The 16,259-nt window shown below is 56.8% G+C and overlaps 1 protein-coding gene across 1 annotated transcript; it reads right to left on the bottom strand.

Annotated features, from left to right (window-relative positions):
* Positions 1–269: 269 nt before the first annotated feature.
* On the bottom strand, positions 270–14,306 carry LOC134156165 (protein arginine N-methyltransferase 5-like). Its single transcript, XM_062604000.1, has 8 exons — positions 14,219–14,306; positions 11,322–11,456; positions 8,741–8,841; positions 6,721–6,770; positions 5,074–5,237; positions 3,267–3,428; positions 457–534; positions 270–368 (listed from the first exon to the last, which is right to left on the bottom strand). The coding sequence occupies exons 2-8, from the start codon at positions 11,322–11,324 to the stop codon at positions 306–308; spliced, it is 621 nt and encodes a 206-aa protein (XP_062459984.1). The 5' UTR covers positions 11,325–11,456; positions 14,219–14,306; the 3' UTR covers positions 270–305.
* Between the last annotated feature and the right edge of the window lie 1,953 nt (positions 14,307–16,259).

The raw sequence follows: 16,259 nt of genomic DNA, 5'->3' as shown, positions 1-16,259 counted from the left end.
CCCCATAGGGACCCATAAGTGGGGTGCAGGGGTGCCCCATAGGGATGTGGGGCGCCCCATAGGGATGTGGGGCACCCCATAGGGACCCATAAGTGGGGTGCAGGGGTGCCCCATAGGGATGTGGGGTGCCCCATAGTGATGTGGGGTGCCCCATAGGGATGTGGGGCGCCCCATAGTGATGTGGGGTGCCCCATAGGGATGTGGGGCACCCCATAGGGACCCATAAGTGGGCTGCAGGGCTGCCCCATAGGGATGTGGGGTGCCCCATAGCGATGTGGGGCGCCCCATAGCGCGCCCCATAGCACTCACTGCACATTGGTGTCCTTCTCCTCCTCAGGCACCCGGTCGAGCAGACACCTATATATCGCCTTATAAGGAAGAAAAAAGGGGGGGGGGGCGTGGTTATGCTAATGAGGCGCGGGAGAGCAGCCAATGGGAGGCCTCGGCCCCGCCCACCTGCTGGTATTGGGAGTATTTGATTGGATCCTTCTCGAACACCTCATAGGTCTGCGACTCCAGGTTGTCCATAAGGGGCTATGGGGAGAGGAGGGGGGGGCGTGGCCTGTGAGCCCCATATATGGGCAGGCCACGCCCCCTTCCCAGCCCCATAGGACCCATTTGACTCCATATATGGGCAGGCCACGCCTCCTTCCCCCCATAGAACTCATTTAACCCCATATATGGGCAGGCCACGCCCCCCTTCCCAGCCCCATAGGACCCATTTAACCCCATATATGGGCAGGCCACGCCTCCTTCCCCCCTAGAACTCATTTAACCCCATATATGGACAGGCCACGCCCCCTTTCCCCCGCCCCCTAGAACCCATTTAACCCCATATATGGGCAGGCCACGACCCCTTCCACTCCCCATAGGACCCATTTGACTCCATATATGGGCAGGCCCAGCCCCCGTTTGCCCCGCCCCATAGAATCCATTTAACCCCATATATGGGCAGGCCACGCCCCCTTTCCCCCACCCCATATAATCCATTTAACCCTATATGGGCAGGCCACGCCCCCCCTAGAACCCATTTAACCCCATATATGGGCAGGCCACGCCCCCTTTCCCCGCCCCCTAGAACCCATCTAACCCCATATATGGGCAGGCCACGCCCCCTTCCACTCCCCATTTACCCCCATAGGAACCCTCCAACCCCATAGGCCCCATTCCCAGCCCCATAGACCCCATTCCCAGCCCCATAGAACCCCATTCCCAGCCCCATTCTCAGCCCCACAGAACCCCATTCCCAGCCCCATAGACCCCATTCCCAGCCCCATAGACCCCATTCCCAGCCCCATAGAACCCCATTCCCAGCCCCACAGCGGCCCAGCCCCATAGAACCCCATACTCAGTCCCAGCCCCATAGACCCCATTCCCAGCCCCATAGCGGCCCTGCCCCACAGACCCCCATTCCCAGCCCCATAGAACCCCCTTCCAAACCCCACAGACCCCATTCTGAGCCCCATAGGACCCCATTCCCAGCCCCATAGAACCCCATTCCCAGCCCCACAGACCCCCATTCCCAGCCCCATAGCGGCCCAGCCCCATAGAACCCCATTCCCAGCCCCACAGAACCCACCCCCATTCCCAGCCCCATAGAACCCACCCCCATTCCCAGCCCCATAGCGGCCCTGCCCCCCCCCAGCCCCATAAAACCCTCCCCCCCATCCCCAGCCCCACAGACCCCCATTCCCAGCCCCATAGACCCCATTCCCAGCCCCATAGAACCCCATTCCCAGCCCCATAGCGGCCCAGCCCCATAGCGGCCCAGCCCCATAGAACCCCATTCCCAGCCCCACAGACCCCCATTCCCAGCCCCATAGCGGCCCAGCCCCATAGAACCCCATTCCCAGCCCCATAGAACCCCCCCCATACCCAGCCCCATAGCAGCCCAGCCCCATAGACCCCCATTCCCAGCCCCATAGAACCCCATTCCCAGCCCCATAGACCCCCATTCCCAGCCCCATAGAACCCCATCCCCAGCCCCATAGCGGCCCAGCCCCATAGAACCCCATTCCCAGCCCCACAGACCCCCATCCCCAGCCCCATAGAGCCCCATTCCCAGCCCCACAGCGGCCCAGCCCCATAGCGGCCCAGCCCCATAGAACCCCATTCCCAGCCCCACAGCGGCCCTGCCCCATAGAACCCCATTCCCAGCCCCACAGACCCCATTCCCAGCCCCATAGAACCCCATTCCCAGCCCCATAGAACCCCATACCCAGCCCCATAGTGGCCCAGCCCCATAGAACCCCATTCCCAGCCCCATAGCGGCCCAGCCCCATAGAACCCACCCCCATACCCAGCCCCATAGACCCCATTCCAAACCCCACAGACCCCATTCCCAGCCCCATAGAACCCCATTCCCATAGCCACCCCCCTTCCCAGCCCCATAGAACCCCCTTCCCAGCCCCCTCGCGGCCGTGCCCCCCCCCACGCCCCATAGAACCCTCGCCCTCCCCAGCCCCATAGAACCCCATTCCCAGCCCCACAGAACCCCATTCCCAGCCCCATAGCGGCCCAGCCCCATAGCGGCCCAGCCCCATAGAACCCCATTCCCAGTCCCATAGAACCCCATTCCCAGCCCCACAGACCCCCATTCCCAGCCCCATAGAACCCCATTCCCAGCCCCATAGACCCCATTCCCAGCCCCATAGATTCCCAGCCCCATAGACCCCATTCCCAGCCCCATAGAACCCCATTCCCAGCCCCATAGACCCCCATTCCCAGCCCCATAGAACCCCATTCCCAGCCCCATAGAACCCCATTCCCAGCCCCACAGACCCCATTCCCAGCCCCATAGAACCCCATTCCCAGCCCCATAGAACCCCATTCCCAGCCCCATAGAACCCCATACCCAGCCCCATAGAACCCCACTCCCAGCCCCATAGAACCCCATTCCCAGCCCCATAGAACCCCATTCCCACCCCATAGAACCCCATTCTGAACCCCACAGAGCCCATTCCAAACCCCACAAACCCCATTCCCAGCCCCATAGAACCCCATTCTGAGCCCCATAGAACCCCATTCCCAGCCCCACAGAGCCCCCCTCCCCACATCCAGCCCCATAGAACCCCCTTCCAACCATCACAAACCCCATTCCCAGCCCCATAGACCCCCATCCCCAGCCCCATAGCGGCCCAGCCCCATAGAACCCCATTCCCAGCCCCATAGCGGCCCAGCCCCATAGAACCCCATTCCCAGCCCCATAGAACCCCATTCCCAGCCCCACAGCGGCCCAGCCCCACAGCGGCCCAGCCCCACAGCACCTGCAGGGGGCTCTGTAGGTAATCCTCGTAGCCCCTAGCGAAGAGCTCGTAGGCCGATGGGGGGGGCCGGTGCTGCCCCACATGTTCCAGGTACTGCAGGTAGGAGGCCAGGGGCTTCCCCCCATGGCGGGGGGCGCCCGTCAGCACCACCTGAACCTCCAACTTGGGGGGCGGGATGGAGAGATCACGTGGGGGTCCCATGGGGATGCATAGAGACCCATAGAGACCCATAGAGACCCATAGGGACCCATAGAGACCCATAGAGACCCATAGAGACCCATAGAGACACATAGAGACCCATAGAGACCCATAGAGACCCATAGAGACACATAGAGACCCATAGGGACCCATAGAGACCCATAGAGACCCCATAGAGACACATAGAGACCCATAGAGATCCATAGAGACCCATAGAGACCCATAGAGACACATAGAGACCCATAGGGACCCATAGAGACCCATAGAGACCCATAGAGACCCATAGGGACCCATAGAGACCCATAGGGACCCATAGAGACCCATAGAGACACATAGAGACCCATAGGGACCCATAGAGACCCATAGAGACACATAGAGACCCATAGAGACACATAGAGACACATAGAGACCCATAGAGACCCCATAGAGACCCATAGGGACCCATAGGGACCCATAGAGACCCATAGAGACCCCATAGAGACCCATAGGGATCCATAGAGACCCATAGAGACCCCATAGAGACCCACAGACACCCCATAGAGCCCTACAGAGCCCCATAGACACCCCATAGAGCCCCATAGACACCCCATAGAGCCCTACAGAGACCCCACAGAGCCCCATAGACACCCCATAGACCCCCATAGAAACCCCACAGAGCCATATAGACACCCCACAGAGCCCCATAGAGCCCCCATAGAGCCCAGAGAGCCCCAAAGACACCCCATAGAGACCTATAGACACCCCATAGACACCCCCCAGACCCCCTCCACATACAACCCCATACGTCCCAACCCCCCGCATCTCTGCCCCCCATCCCCACCCCACATCCCCACCCCCCATCTCCACCCCATATCTCCGCCCCATATCTCTGCCCCCCATCTCCGCCCCACATCCCCACCCCCCATCTCCGCCCCACATCCCCACCCCCCATCCCCACCCCACATCCCCACCCCACATCTCCACCCCCCATCTCTGCCCCCCATCTCCGCCCCACATCTCTGCCCCCCACCCCCCCTATCTCTGCCCCATATCCTTGCCCCACATCTCTGCCCCATATCTCCGCCCCATATCTCTGCCCCACATCTCTGCCCCACACATCTCTGCCCCACACATCCCCATCCTGCCCCACACATCCCCACCCCACATCTCCGCCCCACATCCCCACCCCACATCTCTGCCCCATATCTCTGCCCCACATCCCCACCCCCCGTATCTCTGCCCCACATCCCCGCCCCACACATCCCCACCCCCTATCTCTGCCCCACACATCCCCACCCCAATCTTCGTCCCCATCACTGCCCCATATCTCCACCCCATATCCCTGGCCCTCACATCCCCGCCCCATATCTCCACCCCATATCCCTGCCCCACACATCCCCGCCCCACATCCCCACCCCACATCCCCACCCCATATCTCTGCCCCACACATCCCCACCCCACATCCCCACCCCCTATCTCTGCCCCACACATCCCCACCCCACATCCCCACCCCCTATCTCTGCCCCACACATCCCCACCCCACATCCCCACCCCCATCTCCACCCCACATCCCCACCCCCCACATCCCCACCCCCCATCTCTGCCCCACACATCTCTGCCCCACATCCACCTTGAGGAGCCGTGCGAGCAGGCGCTGGTGTGGCCTGGAGAGCACGGGGAAGCCCTTCTTGTTGGTGAGGAAGAGGCTGGTGGGGAGCAGCGCGGCCTTCAGCGGCTCCCCCAACCACCGCTCCACGGCGGCGCCCGACGGCAGGTCCGGACCCACCTCCAGGGCTGCGCAATGGGGCAGAGGGGGGGTCGCTATGGGGCTGGGGGTCGCTATGGGGCTGGGGGGTCGCTATGGGGCTGGGGGGTCGCTATGGGGCTGGGGGGTCGCGATATGGGGCTGGGGGGATGGGGGGGGCGCTATGGGGCTGGGGGGTTCGCTATGGGGCTGGGGGGTTCGCTATGGGGCTGGGGGGGTCGCTATGGGGCTGGGGTATGGGGAATGGGGGGGTCGCTATGGGGCAGAGGGGGGATAGGAATGAGGGGGGGTCGCTATGGGGCTGGGGTATGGGGCAGAGGGGGGGATAGGAATGATGGGGGGGTTGCTATGGGGCTGGGGTATGGGGGGTCGCTATGGGGCTGGGGTATGGGGGGGTCGCTATGGGGCTGGGGTATGGGGCAGGGGGGGTCGCTATGGGGCTGGGGGGTCGCTATGGGGCTGGGGGATGGGGAAGGGGGGGGTCGCTATGGGGCTGGGGGATGGGGCAGAGGGGGGTCGCTATGGGGCTGGGGGATGGGGCGGGGGGGTCGCTATGGGGCTGGGGGATGGGGGGGTCGCTATGGGGCTGGGGTATGGGGAATGGGGGGGTTAAGGGGGGTCGCTATGGGGCAGGGGGGGATAGGAATCAGGGGGGGTCGCTATGGGGCTGGGGTATGGGGAATGGGGGGGTCGCTATGGGGCTGGGGGATGGGGGGGTCGCTATGGGGCAGAGGGAATGAGAGGGGGGCGCTATGGGGCTGGGGTATGGGGAAGGGGGGGGTCGCTATGGGGCTGGGGGATGGGGCTGGGGTATGGGGCTGGGGTATGGGGAATGGGGGGGGCTCGCTATGGGGCAGGGGTAGGGGGGGTCGCTATGGGGCTGGGGGATGAGGCAGGGGGGGTCGCTATGGGGCTGGGGGTTCGCTATGGGGCTGGGGTATGGGGCAGAGGGGGGTCGCTATGGGGCTGGGGGATGGGGGGCTCGCTATGGGGCTGGGGGGTCGCTATGGGGCTGGGGGATGGGGGGGTCGCTATGGGGCTGGGGTATGGGGGGGTCGCGATGGGGCTGGGGTATCGGGGGGTCGCTATGGGGCTGGGGGATGGGGTGGTCGCTATGGGGATGGGGTATGGGGGGTCGCTATGGGGCTGGGGAATGGGGGGGGTCGCTATGGGGCTGGGGGATGGGGAATCAGGGGGTCGCTATGGGGCTGGGGTATGGGGGGGACGCTATGGGGCTGGGGTATGGGGCAGAGTGGGGGATAGGAATGATGGGGGGGGTTGCTATGGGGCTGGGGTATGGGGGGGTCGCTATGGGGCTGGGGTATGGGGAATGGGGTGGTGTCAATGGGGCAGGCGGGTATCAATGGGGCAGGGGGGTATCAATGGGGTCCCTGTGTTATCAATGGGGGCCCTGTGTTATCAATGGGGTCTGATGACACGCCCCCTTTGTGGTGGGAACCTCCCCCGGCTTTGGCCACGCCCCCTTCGGCCTTGGCCACGCCCCCAACTCACCGACCCCCACCCGCTTGTTGTAGTCACAGAGGGTGCGGAAGTCGTGCCACCTATGGGGACAGCAACGGGGACCCCAAAATGGACCAAAATCACCCCAAAATGGACTAAAAACACCAAAAAATGGGCCAAAAACACCCAAAAATGGACCCAAAACACCCCAAAATGGACCAAAACCACCCAAAATGGACCAAAACACCAAAAAATGGACCAAAACCACCCCAAAATGGAACAAAACCATCCCAAATGGACCCAAAAACACCCAAAATGGCCCCAAAACCGCCCCAAAATGCCCTAAATCACCCCAAAATGGATCGAAATCACCCAAAAATGACCCAAAACCACCCCAAATGGACCAAAACCACCCAAAAATGGACCAAAACCACCCAAAAATGGACCAAAACCACCCAAAAATGGCCCAAAATCACCCAAAATGGACCAAAACCACCCAAAAATGGCCCAAAACACCAAAAAATGGACCAAAACCACCCAAAAATGGACCAAAACCACCCAAAAATGGCCCAAAACCACCCAAAAATGGCCCAAAACACCAAAAAATGGACCAAAACCACCCCAAAATGGAACAAAACCATCCCAAATGGACCCAAAAACACCCAAAATGGCCCCAAAACCGCCCCAAAATGCCCTAAATCACCCCAAAATGGATCGAAATCACCCAAAAATGACCCAAAACCACCCCAAATGGACCAAAACCACCCAAAAATGGACCAAAACCACCCAAAAATGGACCAAAACCACCCCAAAATGGACCAAAAACACCCAAAATGGACCAAAACCACCCAAAAATGGACCAAAACCACCCCAAAAATGGCCCAAAACCACCCTAAAATGGACCAAAAAAACCCCAAAATGGCCCCAAACTGCCCCAAAATGGACCAAAACCACCCCAAAATGACCCCAAAACACCCAAAAATGACCCCAAATCACCCCAGAATGGACCAAATCACCCCAAAATGGCCCCAAAACACCCAAAAATGGTCCAAAACTACCCCAAAATGGCCCCAAATCACCCAAAATGGACCAAAAACACCCAAAAATGGACCAAAAACACCCAAAAATGACCCTAATCCACCCAAAATGGCCCAAAACCACCCCAAAATGGCCCCAAAACACCCAAAAATGACCCCAAAACCCCCCAAAATGGCCCAAAACCCCCCAAAATGCCCCCAAACCACCCCAAAATGAACCAAAACCACCCCAAAAGCCCTAAAGGGCCCACACCAGTATAAACCAGTATAAACCAGTATAAACCAGTATAAACCAGTATGAACCAGTACCACCCCAAAATGGCCCCAAACCACCCCAAAATGCCCCCAAACCACCCCAAAATGAACCAAAACCACCCCAAAAGCCCTAAAGGGCCCAAACCAGTATAAACCAGTATAAACCAGTATAAACCAGTATGAACCAACCACCCCAAAATGGCCCCAAACCACCCCAAAATGCCCCCAAACCACCCCAAAATGAACCAAAACCACCCCAAAATGCCCCAAAGGGCCCACACCAGTATAAACCAGTATAAACCAGTATAAACCAGTATAAACCAGTATAAACCAGTATAAACCAGTAAGAACCGACACCCCCAAAATGGCCCCAAAACGCCCCAAAATGCCCCCAAACCACCCCAAAATGAACCAAAACCACCCCAAAAGCCCTAAAGGGCTCAAACCAGTATAAACCAGTATAAACCAGTATAAACCAGTATAAACCAGTATAAACCAGTACAAACCAGTATGAACTGACCACCCCAAAATGGCCCCAAAACCCCCCAAAATGCCCCCAAACCACCCCAAAATGAACCAAAACCACCCCAAAAGCCCTAAAGGGCCCAAACCAGTATAAACCAGTATAAACCAGTATAAACCAGTATGAACCAACCACCCCAAAATGGCCCCAAAACCCCCCAAAATGAACCAAAACCACCCCAAAAGCCCTAAAGGGCCCAAACCAGTATAAACCAGTATAAACCAGTATAAACCAGTATAAACCAGTAAGAACCGACCAGCCCCACGTGGTCTCGTCCCCGCCGCGCTCCGGTTCCTCGTTGCCCACCAGGTCCTCGCGCTCGGCCTCGGGGGCCACGAGGGGAACCTGCACCCACACCTGCGCCGGACCAGTTCGGACCAGTTCGGACCAGTTAGAACCAGTTTGGGACCAGTTTGGACCAGTTAGAACCAGTTCGGACCAGTTAGAACCAGTTTGGGACCAGTTCGGACCAATTAAAACCAGTTTGGGACCAGTTAGAACCAGTTAGAACCAGTTTGGAACCAGTTCAGACCAGTTTAGAACCAGTTAGAACCAGTTAGAACCAGTTTGGGACCAGTTAGAACCAGTTTGGACCAGTTTAGAACCAGTTTAGAACCAGTTTGGAACCAGTTAGAACCAGTTCGGACCAGTTAGAACCAGTTTGGACCAGTTTAGAACCAGTTAGAACCAGTTTGGAACCAGTTAGAACCAGTTTAGAACCAGTTAGAACCAGTTCAAACCAGTTAGAACCAGTTAGAACCAGTTTGGAACCAGTTCGGACCAGTTAGAACCAGTTTGGAACCAGTTAGAACCAGTTTAGAACCAGTTTGGAACCAGTTGGAACCAGTTTGGAACCAGTTAGAACCAGTTAGAACCAGTTAGAACCAGTTTGGGACCAGTTAGAACCAGTTTGGGACCAGTTAGAACCAGTTAGAACCAGTTAGAACCAGTTCAGACCAGTTAGAACCAGTTAAGAACCAGTTTGGGACCAGTTAGAACCAGTTTAGAACCAGTTAGAACCAGTTCGGACCAGTTAGAACCAGTTTGGGACCAGTTAGAACCAGTTTAGAACCAGTTAGAACCAGTTAGAACCAGTTTGGAACCAGTTGGGACCAGTTTAGAACCAGTTAGAACCAGTTCAAACCAGTTAGAACCAGTTTGGAACCAGTTTGGACCAGTTAGAACCAGTTTGGAACCAGTTTGGACCAGTTAGAACCAGTTTGGGGCCAGTTGGGACCAGTTCGGACCAGTTTGGGACCAGTTGGGACCAGTTAGAACCAGTTTGGACCAGTTAGAACCAGTTTAGAACCAGTTCAGACCAGTTCAGACCAGTTAGAACCAGTTCGAACCAGTTCAGACCAGTTAGAACCAGTTAGAACCAGTTTGGGACTAGTTCAGACCAGTTCAAACCAGTTGGGACCAGTTAGAACCAGTAACCGCCACTGGACTCCCATTGAGCCCCACTGAGCCCCACTGACCCCCCACAGCCACCCATAGCCCCCCCATAACCACCCCATAACCCCCCATATCCCCCCCATAAACCCCCCATAGCGCCCCATAGCCCCCATATCCCCCCCATAGCCCCCCATATCCCCCATATCCCCCCATAGACCCCCATATCCCCCATAGCCCCCCACCCCCCCATAACCCCCCCATAGCACCCCATAACCCCCCATAGCCCCCCATAGAGCCCCATAACCCCCCCATATCCCCCCCATATCCCCCCATAACCCCCCCATATCCCCCCATAACCCCCCCATATCCCCCCATAAACCCCCCCCCCATATCCCCCCATAACCCCCCCATATCCCCCCCATATCCCCCCATACCCCCCCATATCCCCCCATAACCCCCCCATATCCCCCCCATACCCCCCCATAGAGCCCCATAACCACCCCATATCCCCCCCATAGCCCCCCATATCCCCCTCATAGTGCCCTATAGCGCCCCATATCCCCCCCATAACCACCCCATATCACCCCATAACCACCCCATATCCCCCCCATATCACCCCATAACCACCCCATATCACCCCATATCCCCCCCATAACCCCCCCATATCCCCCCACCCCCCATATCACCCCATATCCCCCCCATATCACCCCATAACCACCCCATAACCCCCCCATATCTCCCCATAACCACCCCATATCCCCCCATATCCCCCCATATCCCCCCATAACCACCCCATATCCCCCCATATCCCCCCCATACCCCCCCATATCCCCCCCCCCCCCATATCCCCCCATATCCCCCCATATCCCCCCCATACCCCCCCATACCCCCCCATATCCCCCCCATATCCCCCCCATATCCCCCCCATATCCCCCCCATATCCCCCCCATATCCCCCCATATCCCCCCCATAACCCCCCATATCCCCCCATATCCCCCATAACCCCCCATATCCCCCCCATACCCCCCCATATCCCCCCATATCCCCCCCATATCCCCCCATAGAGCCCCATAACCACCCCATATCCCCCCATAACCCCCCCATAACCCCCCCATAGCACCCCATAACCCCCCATAACCACCCCAAACCCCCCCATATCCCCCCCATACCCCCCCATATCCCCCCATAGCCGCCCCATATCCCCCCCATAGCACCCCATATCCCCCCATAGCCCCCCATATCCCCCCCATAGCTGCCCCATATCCCCCCATACCCCCCCATAGCACCCCATAGCACCCCATATCTCACCATAACCACCCCATAACCCCCCATAGAGCCCCATAAGCACCCATAGCCCCCCATATTGCCCCATATTGCCCCATATTGCCCCATAGCCGCCCCATAGCCGCCCCATAGCTGCCCCATAGCACCCCATATCTCACCATGGCGCTGTGCTGGGCGCCGTGCAGGTGACTGCAGAGCAGCCGGGCCAGGTTGGGGCAGTGGCGCTGGCGCAGGGGCAGCAGCACCGCGGGCAGGCCCAGGTACGCGCCGAAACCCAGCTCCTGGCTCAGGGCCTGGCGCACACCGCCCAAAAACACCGCTTTTCACCCCAAAAAACACCGTTTTCACCCCAAAAACGGCGTTTTTAACCCAAAAAACGGCTTTTTTCACCCCCAAAACGGCATTTTTCAACCCAAAAACGGCGTTTTTAACCCAAAAAACGGCTTTTTTCACCCCCAAAACGGCATTTTTCAACCCAGAAACGGCGTTTTTACCCCAAAAAACACCGTTTTCACCCCAAAAATGGATTTGTCCACCCAAAAAATGGCTTTTTCACCCCAAAAAACACCGTTTTCACCCCAAAAATGGCGTTTTTCACCCCAAAATTGGATTTTTCACCCCAAAAATGGCTTTTTTCACCCCAAAAAGGCTGTTTTCACACCAAAAACCACCGTTTTCACCCCAAAAATGGCTTTTTTCACCCAAAAAATGGCTTTTTCACCCCAAAAAACACCGTTTTCACCCCAAAAATGGCTTTCTCCACCCAAAAAATGGCTTTTTCACCCCAAAAAACACCGTTTTCACCCCAAAAATGGATTTTTTCACCCAAAAAATGGCTTTTTCACCCCAAAAAACACCGTTTTCACCCCAAAAATGGCGTTTTCCACCCAAAAAACACCGTTTTCACCCCAAAAATGGTGGTTTTCAACCCAAAAATGGCTTTTTTCACCCCAAAAATGGATTTTTCACCCCAAAAATGGCGTTTTTCACACCAAAAATGGTAGTTTTCAACCCAAAAATGGCTTTGTCCACCCAAAAATGGCGTTTTTCACCCCAAAAATGGCGTTTTTCACCCCCAAAACAACTATTATCACCCCAAAAACGGCTTTGTCCACCCAAAAAATGGCTTTTTCACCCCAAAACCCACCATTTTCACCCCAAAAAACACCGTTTTCACCCCAAAAACGGCTTTCTCCACCCAAAAAATGGCTTTTTCACCCCAAAAATGGATTTGTCCACCCAAAAAATGGATTTTTCACCCCAAAAAACACCGTTTTCACCCCAAAAATGGCTTTTTCACCCCAAAAAACACCGTTTTCACCCCAAAAACGGCTTTGTCCACCCAAAAAATGGCTTTTTCACCCCAAAAATGGCGTTTTTCACCCCAAAAAACACCGTTCTCACCCCAAAAACAGCGGTTTTCACCCCAAAAACCACCAATTTCACCCCAAAAATGGATCTGTCCACCCAAAAAATGGCTTTGTCACACCAAAAACAGCTTTTTTCAACCCAAAACCGGGGTTTTTAACCCAAAAAACGGCTTTTTTCACCCCCAAAAACACCGTTTTCACCCCAAAAATGGCTTTTTTCACCCCCAAAACCACCGTTTTCACCCCAAAAATGGCTTTTTTCACCACAAAAATGGATCTGTCCACCCAAAAAATGGCTTTTTCACCCCAAAAATGGCGTTTTTCACCCCAAAAAACACCGTTTTCACCCCCAAAACCACCGTTTTCACCCCAAAAATGGCTTTTTCACCCCCAAAACCGCCGTTTTCACCCCCAAAACGGCGTTTTTCACCCCAAAAACAGCTTTTTTCACCCCAAAAACCACCGTTTTCACCCCAAAAACCCGCTGTTTTCACCCCCAAAACCCGCCGTTTTCACCCCAAAAAACACCTTTTTCACCCCAAAAACTGATTTTTTCACACCAAAAATGGCGGTTTTCACCCCAAACATGGCATTTTTCACCCCAAAAATGGCTTTTTCACCCCAAAAACCGCCGTTTTCACCCCCAAAAACACCGTTTTCACCCCAAAACTGCCATTTTCACCCCAAAAATGGCTTTGTCCACCAAAAAAATGGCTTTTTCACCAAAAATGGCTTTTTTCACACCAAAAATGGATTTTTTCACCCAAAAAACGGTGTTTTTCAACCCCAAAACGGTGGTTTTCACCCCAAAAATGGCTTTGTCCACCCCAAAAATGGCTTTTTCACCCCAAAAACCGCCGTTTTCACCCCCAAAAACACCGTTTTCACCCCAAAACTGCCATTTTCACCCCAAAAATGGCTTTGTCCACCAAAAAAATGGCTTTTTCACCAAAAATGGCTTTTTTCACACCAAAAATGGATTTTTTCACCCAAAAAACGGTGTTTTTCAACCCCAAAACGGTGGTTTTCACCCCAAAAATGGCGTTTTTCACCCCAAAAATGGCGTTTTCAGCCCAAAAACCACCGTTTTCACCCCAAAAATGGCTTTGTCCACCCAAAAAATGGCTTTTTCACCCCAAAAATCCCCCTTTTTCCCCTTTTTTTCCCCAAAATCCCCCTTTTTCCCCCATTTTTTCCCAAAATCCCCCTTTTTCCCCCCATTTTTTCCCAAAATCCCCCTTTTTCACCCCAAACCCCCCGTTTTTTCCCAAAATCCCCCTTTTTCCCCCCATTTTTTCCCAAAATCCCCCTTTTTCCCCCCATTTTTTCCCAAAATCCCCCTTTTTCCCCCATTTTTTCCCAAAATCCCCCTTTTTCACCCCAAAATCCCTTTTTTTTCCCAAAATCCCCCTTTTTCCCCCCAAAACCCCCCCGTTTTTCCCAAAATCCCCCTTTTTCACCCCAAAACCCCCCATTTTTCCCAAAATCCCCCTTTTCCCCCCATTTTTCCCAAAATCCCCTTTTTCCCCCCGTTTTTTCCCAAAATCCCCCTTTTTCACCCCAAAACCCCATTTTTTCCCAAAATCCCCCTTTTTCACCCCAAAACCCCATTTTTTCCCAAAATCCCCCTTTTTCCCCCCGTTTTTTCCCAAAATCCCCCTTTTTCACCCCAAAACCGCGCTCACCCCCTCCGAGTTCCTCCTCACGTGCTCCAGGGGGGAATCGGGGCGGATCCATGGCGAGAGCTTGCCCACGATCAGCGTGTTCCAGTCTGCAGTGGGGCAGGGACATGGGGCGCTATGGGGCAGGGCCATGGGGGGCTATGGGGCAGGGACATGGGGGGCTATGGGGCAGGGCCATAGGGCGCTATGGGGCAGGGCCATAGGGCGCTATGGGGCAGGGACATAGGGCGCTATGGGGCAGGGCCATGGGGGGGGCTATGGGGCAGGGACATAGGGCGCTATGGGGCAGGGCCATGGGGGGCTATGGGGCAGGGACATAGGGCGCTATGGGGCAGGGCCACGGGGGGCTATGGGGCAGGGCTGGGGGGGGCTATGGGGCTACATAAGGGGGGCTATGGGGCAGGGCCACAGGGGGCTATGGGGCAGGGCTGGGGGGGGGCTATGGGGCAGGGACATAGGGCGCTATGGGGCAGGGCCATGGGGGGCTATGGGGCACGGACATAGGGCGCTATGGGGCAGGGACATAGGGCGCTATGGGGCAGGGCCATGGGGGGGCTATGGGGCTACATAGGGGGCTATGGGGCAGGGACATAGGGGTCTATGGGGCAGGGACATAGGGCGCTATGGGGCTACATAAGGGGGGGCTATGGGGCTATATAGGGGGGGCTATGGGGCAGGGCCAGGGGGGGCTATGGGGATACATAAGGGGGGCTATGGGGCTATATAGGGGGGGCTATGGGGCTCCAAGAGGGGCTATGGGGCTATATAGGGGGGGCTATGGGGCTCCAGAGGTGGCTATGGGGCTACATAGGGGGCTATGGGGCTCCAGAGGGGGCTATGGGGCAGGGCCATAGGGGGGCTATGGGGCTCCAGAGGGGGGGCTATGGGGCTACATAGTGGGCTATGGGGCAGGGCCATGGGGGGGGGCTATGGGGCTATATAGGGGGGGCTATGGGGCTCCAAGGGGGGCTATGGGGCTACATAGGGGGCTATGGGGCAGGGCCAGAGGGAGCTATGGGGCAGGGCTGGGGGGGGGCTATGGGGCTATATAGGGGGGCTATGGGGCTCCAGAGGGGGCTATGGGGCAGGGCCACAGGGGGCTATGGGGCAGGGCCATAAGGGGGCTATGGGGCTACATAGGGGGCTATGGGGCAGGCATAGGGGGCTATGGGGCAGCCATTGGGGGCTATGGGGCTACATAGGGGGCTATGGGGCTCCAGAGGGGGCTATGGGGCAGGGCCATGGGGGGGCTATGGGGCTATATAGGGGGGGCTATGGGGCTCCAGAGGGGGCTATGGGGCAGGGCCATAGGGGGGCTAGGGGGCTATGGGGCTACATGGGGGGGCTATGGGGCTATATAGGGGGGGCTATGGGGCTACATAGGGGGGCTATGGGGCAGGGACATAGGGGCTATGGGGCTACATAGGGGGCTATGGGGCAGGGACATAGGGGGCTATGGGGCTATATGGGGGGCTATAGGGCTCCATAGGGTGCTATAGGGATCCATAGGGTGCTATAGGGGGTCCATAGGGTGCTATAGGGGGTCCATAGGGTGCTATAGGAGTCCATAGGGTGCTATAGGAGTCCATAGGGTGCTATAGAATCCATAGGGTGCTATAGAGGATCCATAGGGTGCTATAGGAGATCCATAGGGTGCTATAGGATCCATAGAGTGCTATAGGGATCCATAGGGTGCTATAGGAGATCCATAGGGTGCTACAGGGGGTCCATAGGGTGCTATAGGGGGTCCATAGGGTGCTATAGGGAGTCCATAGGGTGCTATAGGGCTCCATAGGCTGCTATAGAGGCTCCATAGGGTGCTATAGGGGTCCATAGGGTGCTATAGGGGTCCATAGGGTGCTATAGGGATCCATAGGGTGCTATAGGGGTCCATAGGGTGCTATAGGGATCCATAGGGTGCTATAGGGGGTCCATAGGGTGCTATAGGGGGTCCATAGGGTGCTATAGGAGTCCATAGGGTGCTATAGGAGTCCATAGGGTGCTATGGGGGGTCCATAGGGTGCTATAGGGGGTCCATAGGGTG

Source organism: Pezoporus occidentalis, unplaced genomic scaffold (assembly GCF_034315485.1).
Source record: "Pezoporus occidentalis ecotype Australia unplaced genomic scaffold, CSIRO_AGI_Poc_V1 ctg826, whole genome shotgun sequence".
NCBI classification, from domain to species: domain Eukaryota; kingdom Metazoa; phylum Chordata; class Aves; order Psittaciformes; family Psittacidae; genus Pezoporus; species Pezoporus occidentalis.
This window is presented reverse-complemented; position numbering and strand designations above follow the sequence as displayed.

Excerpts from the sequence above, each read along its gene's own strand:
- LOC134156165 (XM_062604000.1), bottom strand. Across the intron at positions 3,429-5,073 it reads TGCTCGCACGGCTCCTCAAG|TTGGAGGTTCAGGTGGTGCT; the intron begins GTGGATGTGGGG and ends CCGCCCCCCAAG. Across the intron at positions 369-456 it reads AATACTCCCAATACCAGCAG|GCGATATATAGGTGTCTGCT; the intron begins GTGGGCGGGGCC and ends CTTCCTTATAAG.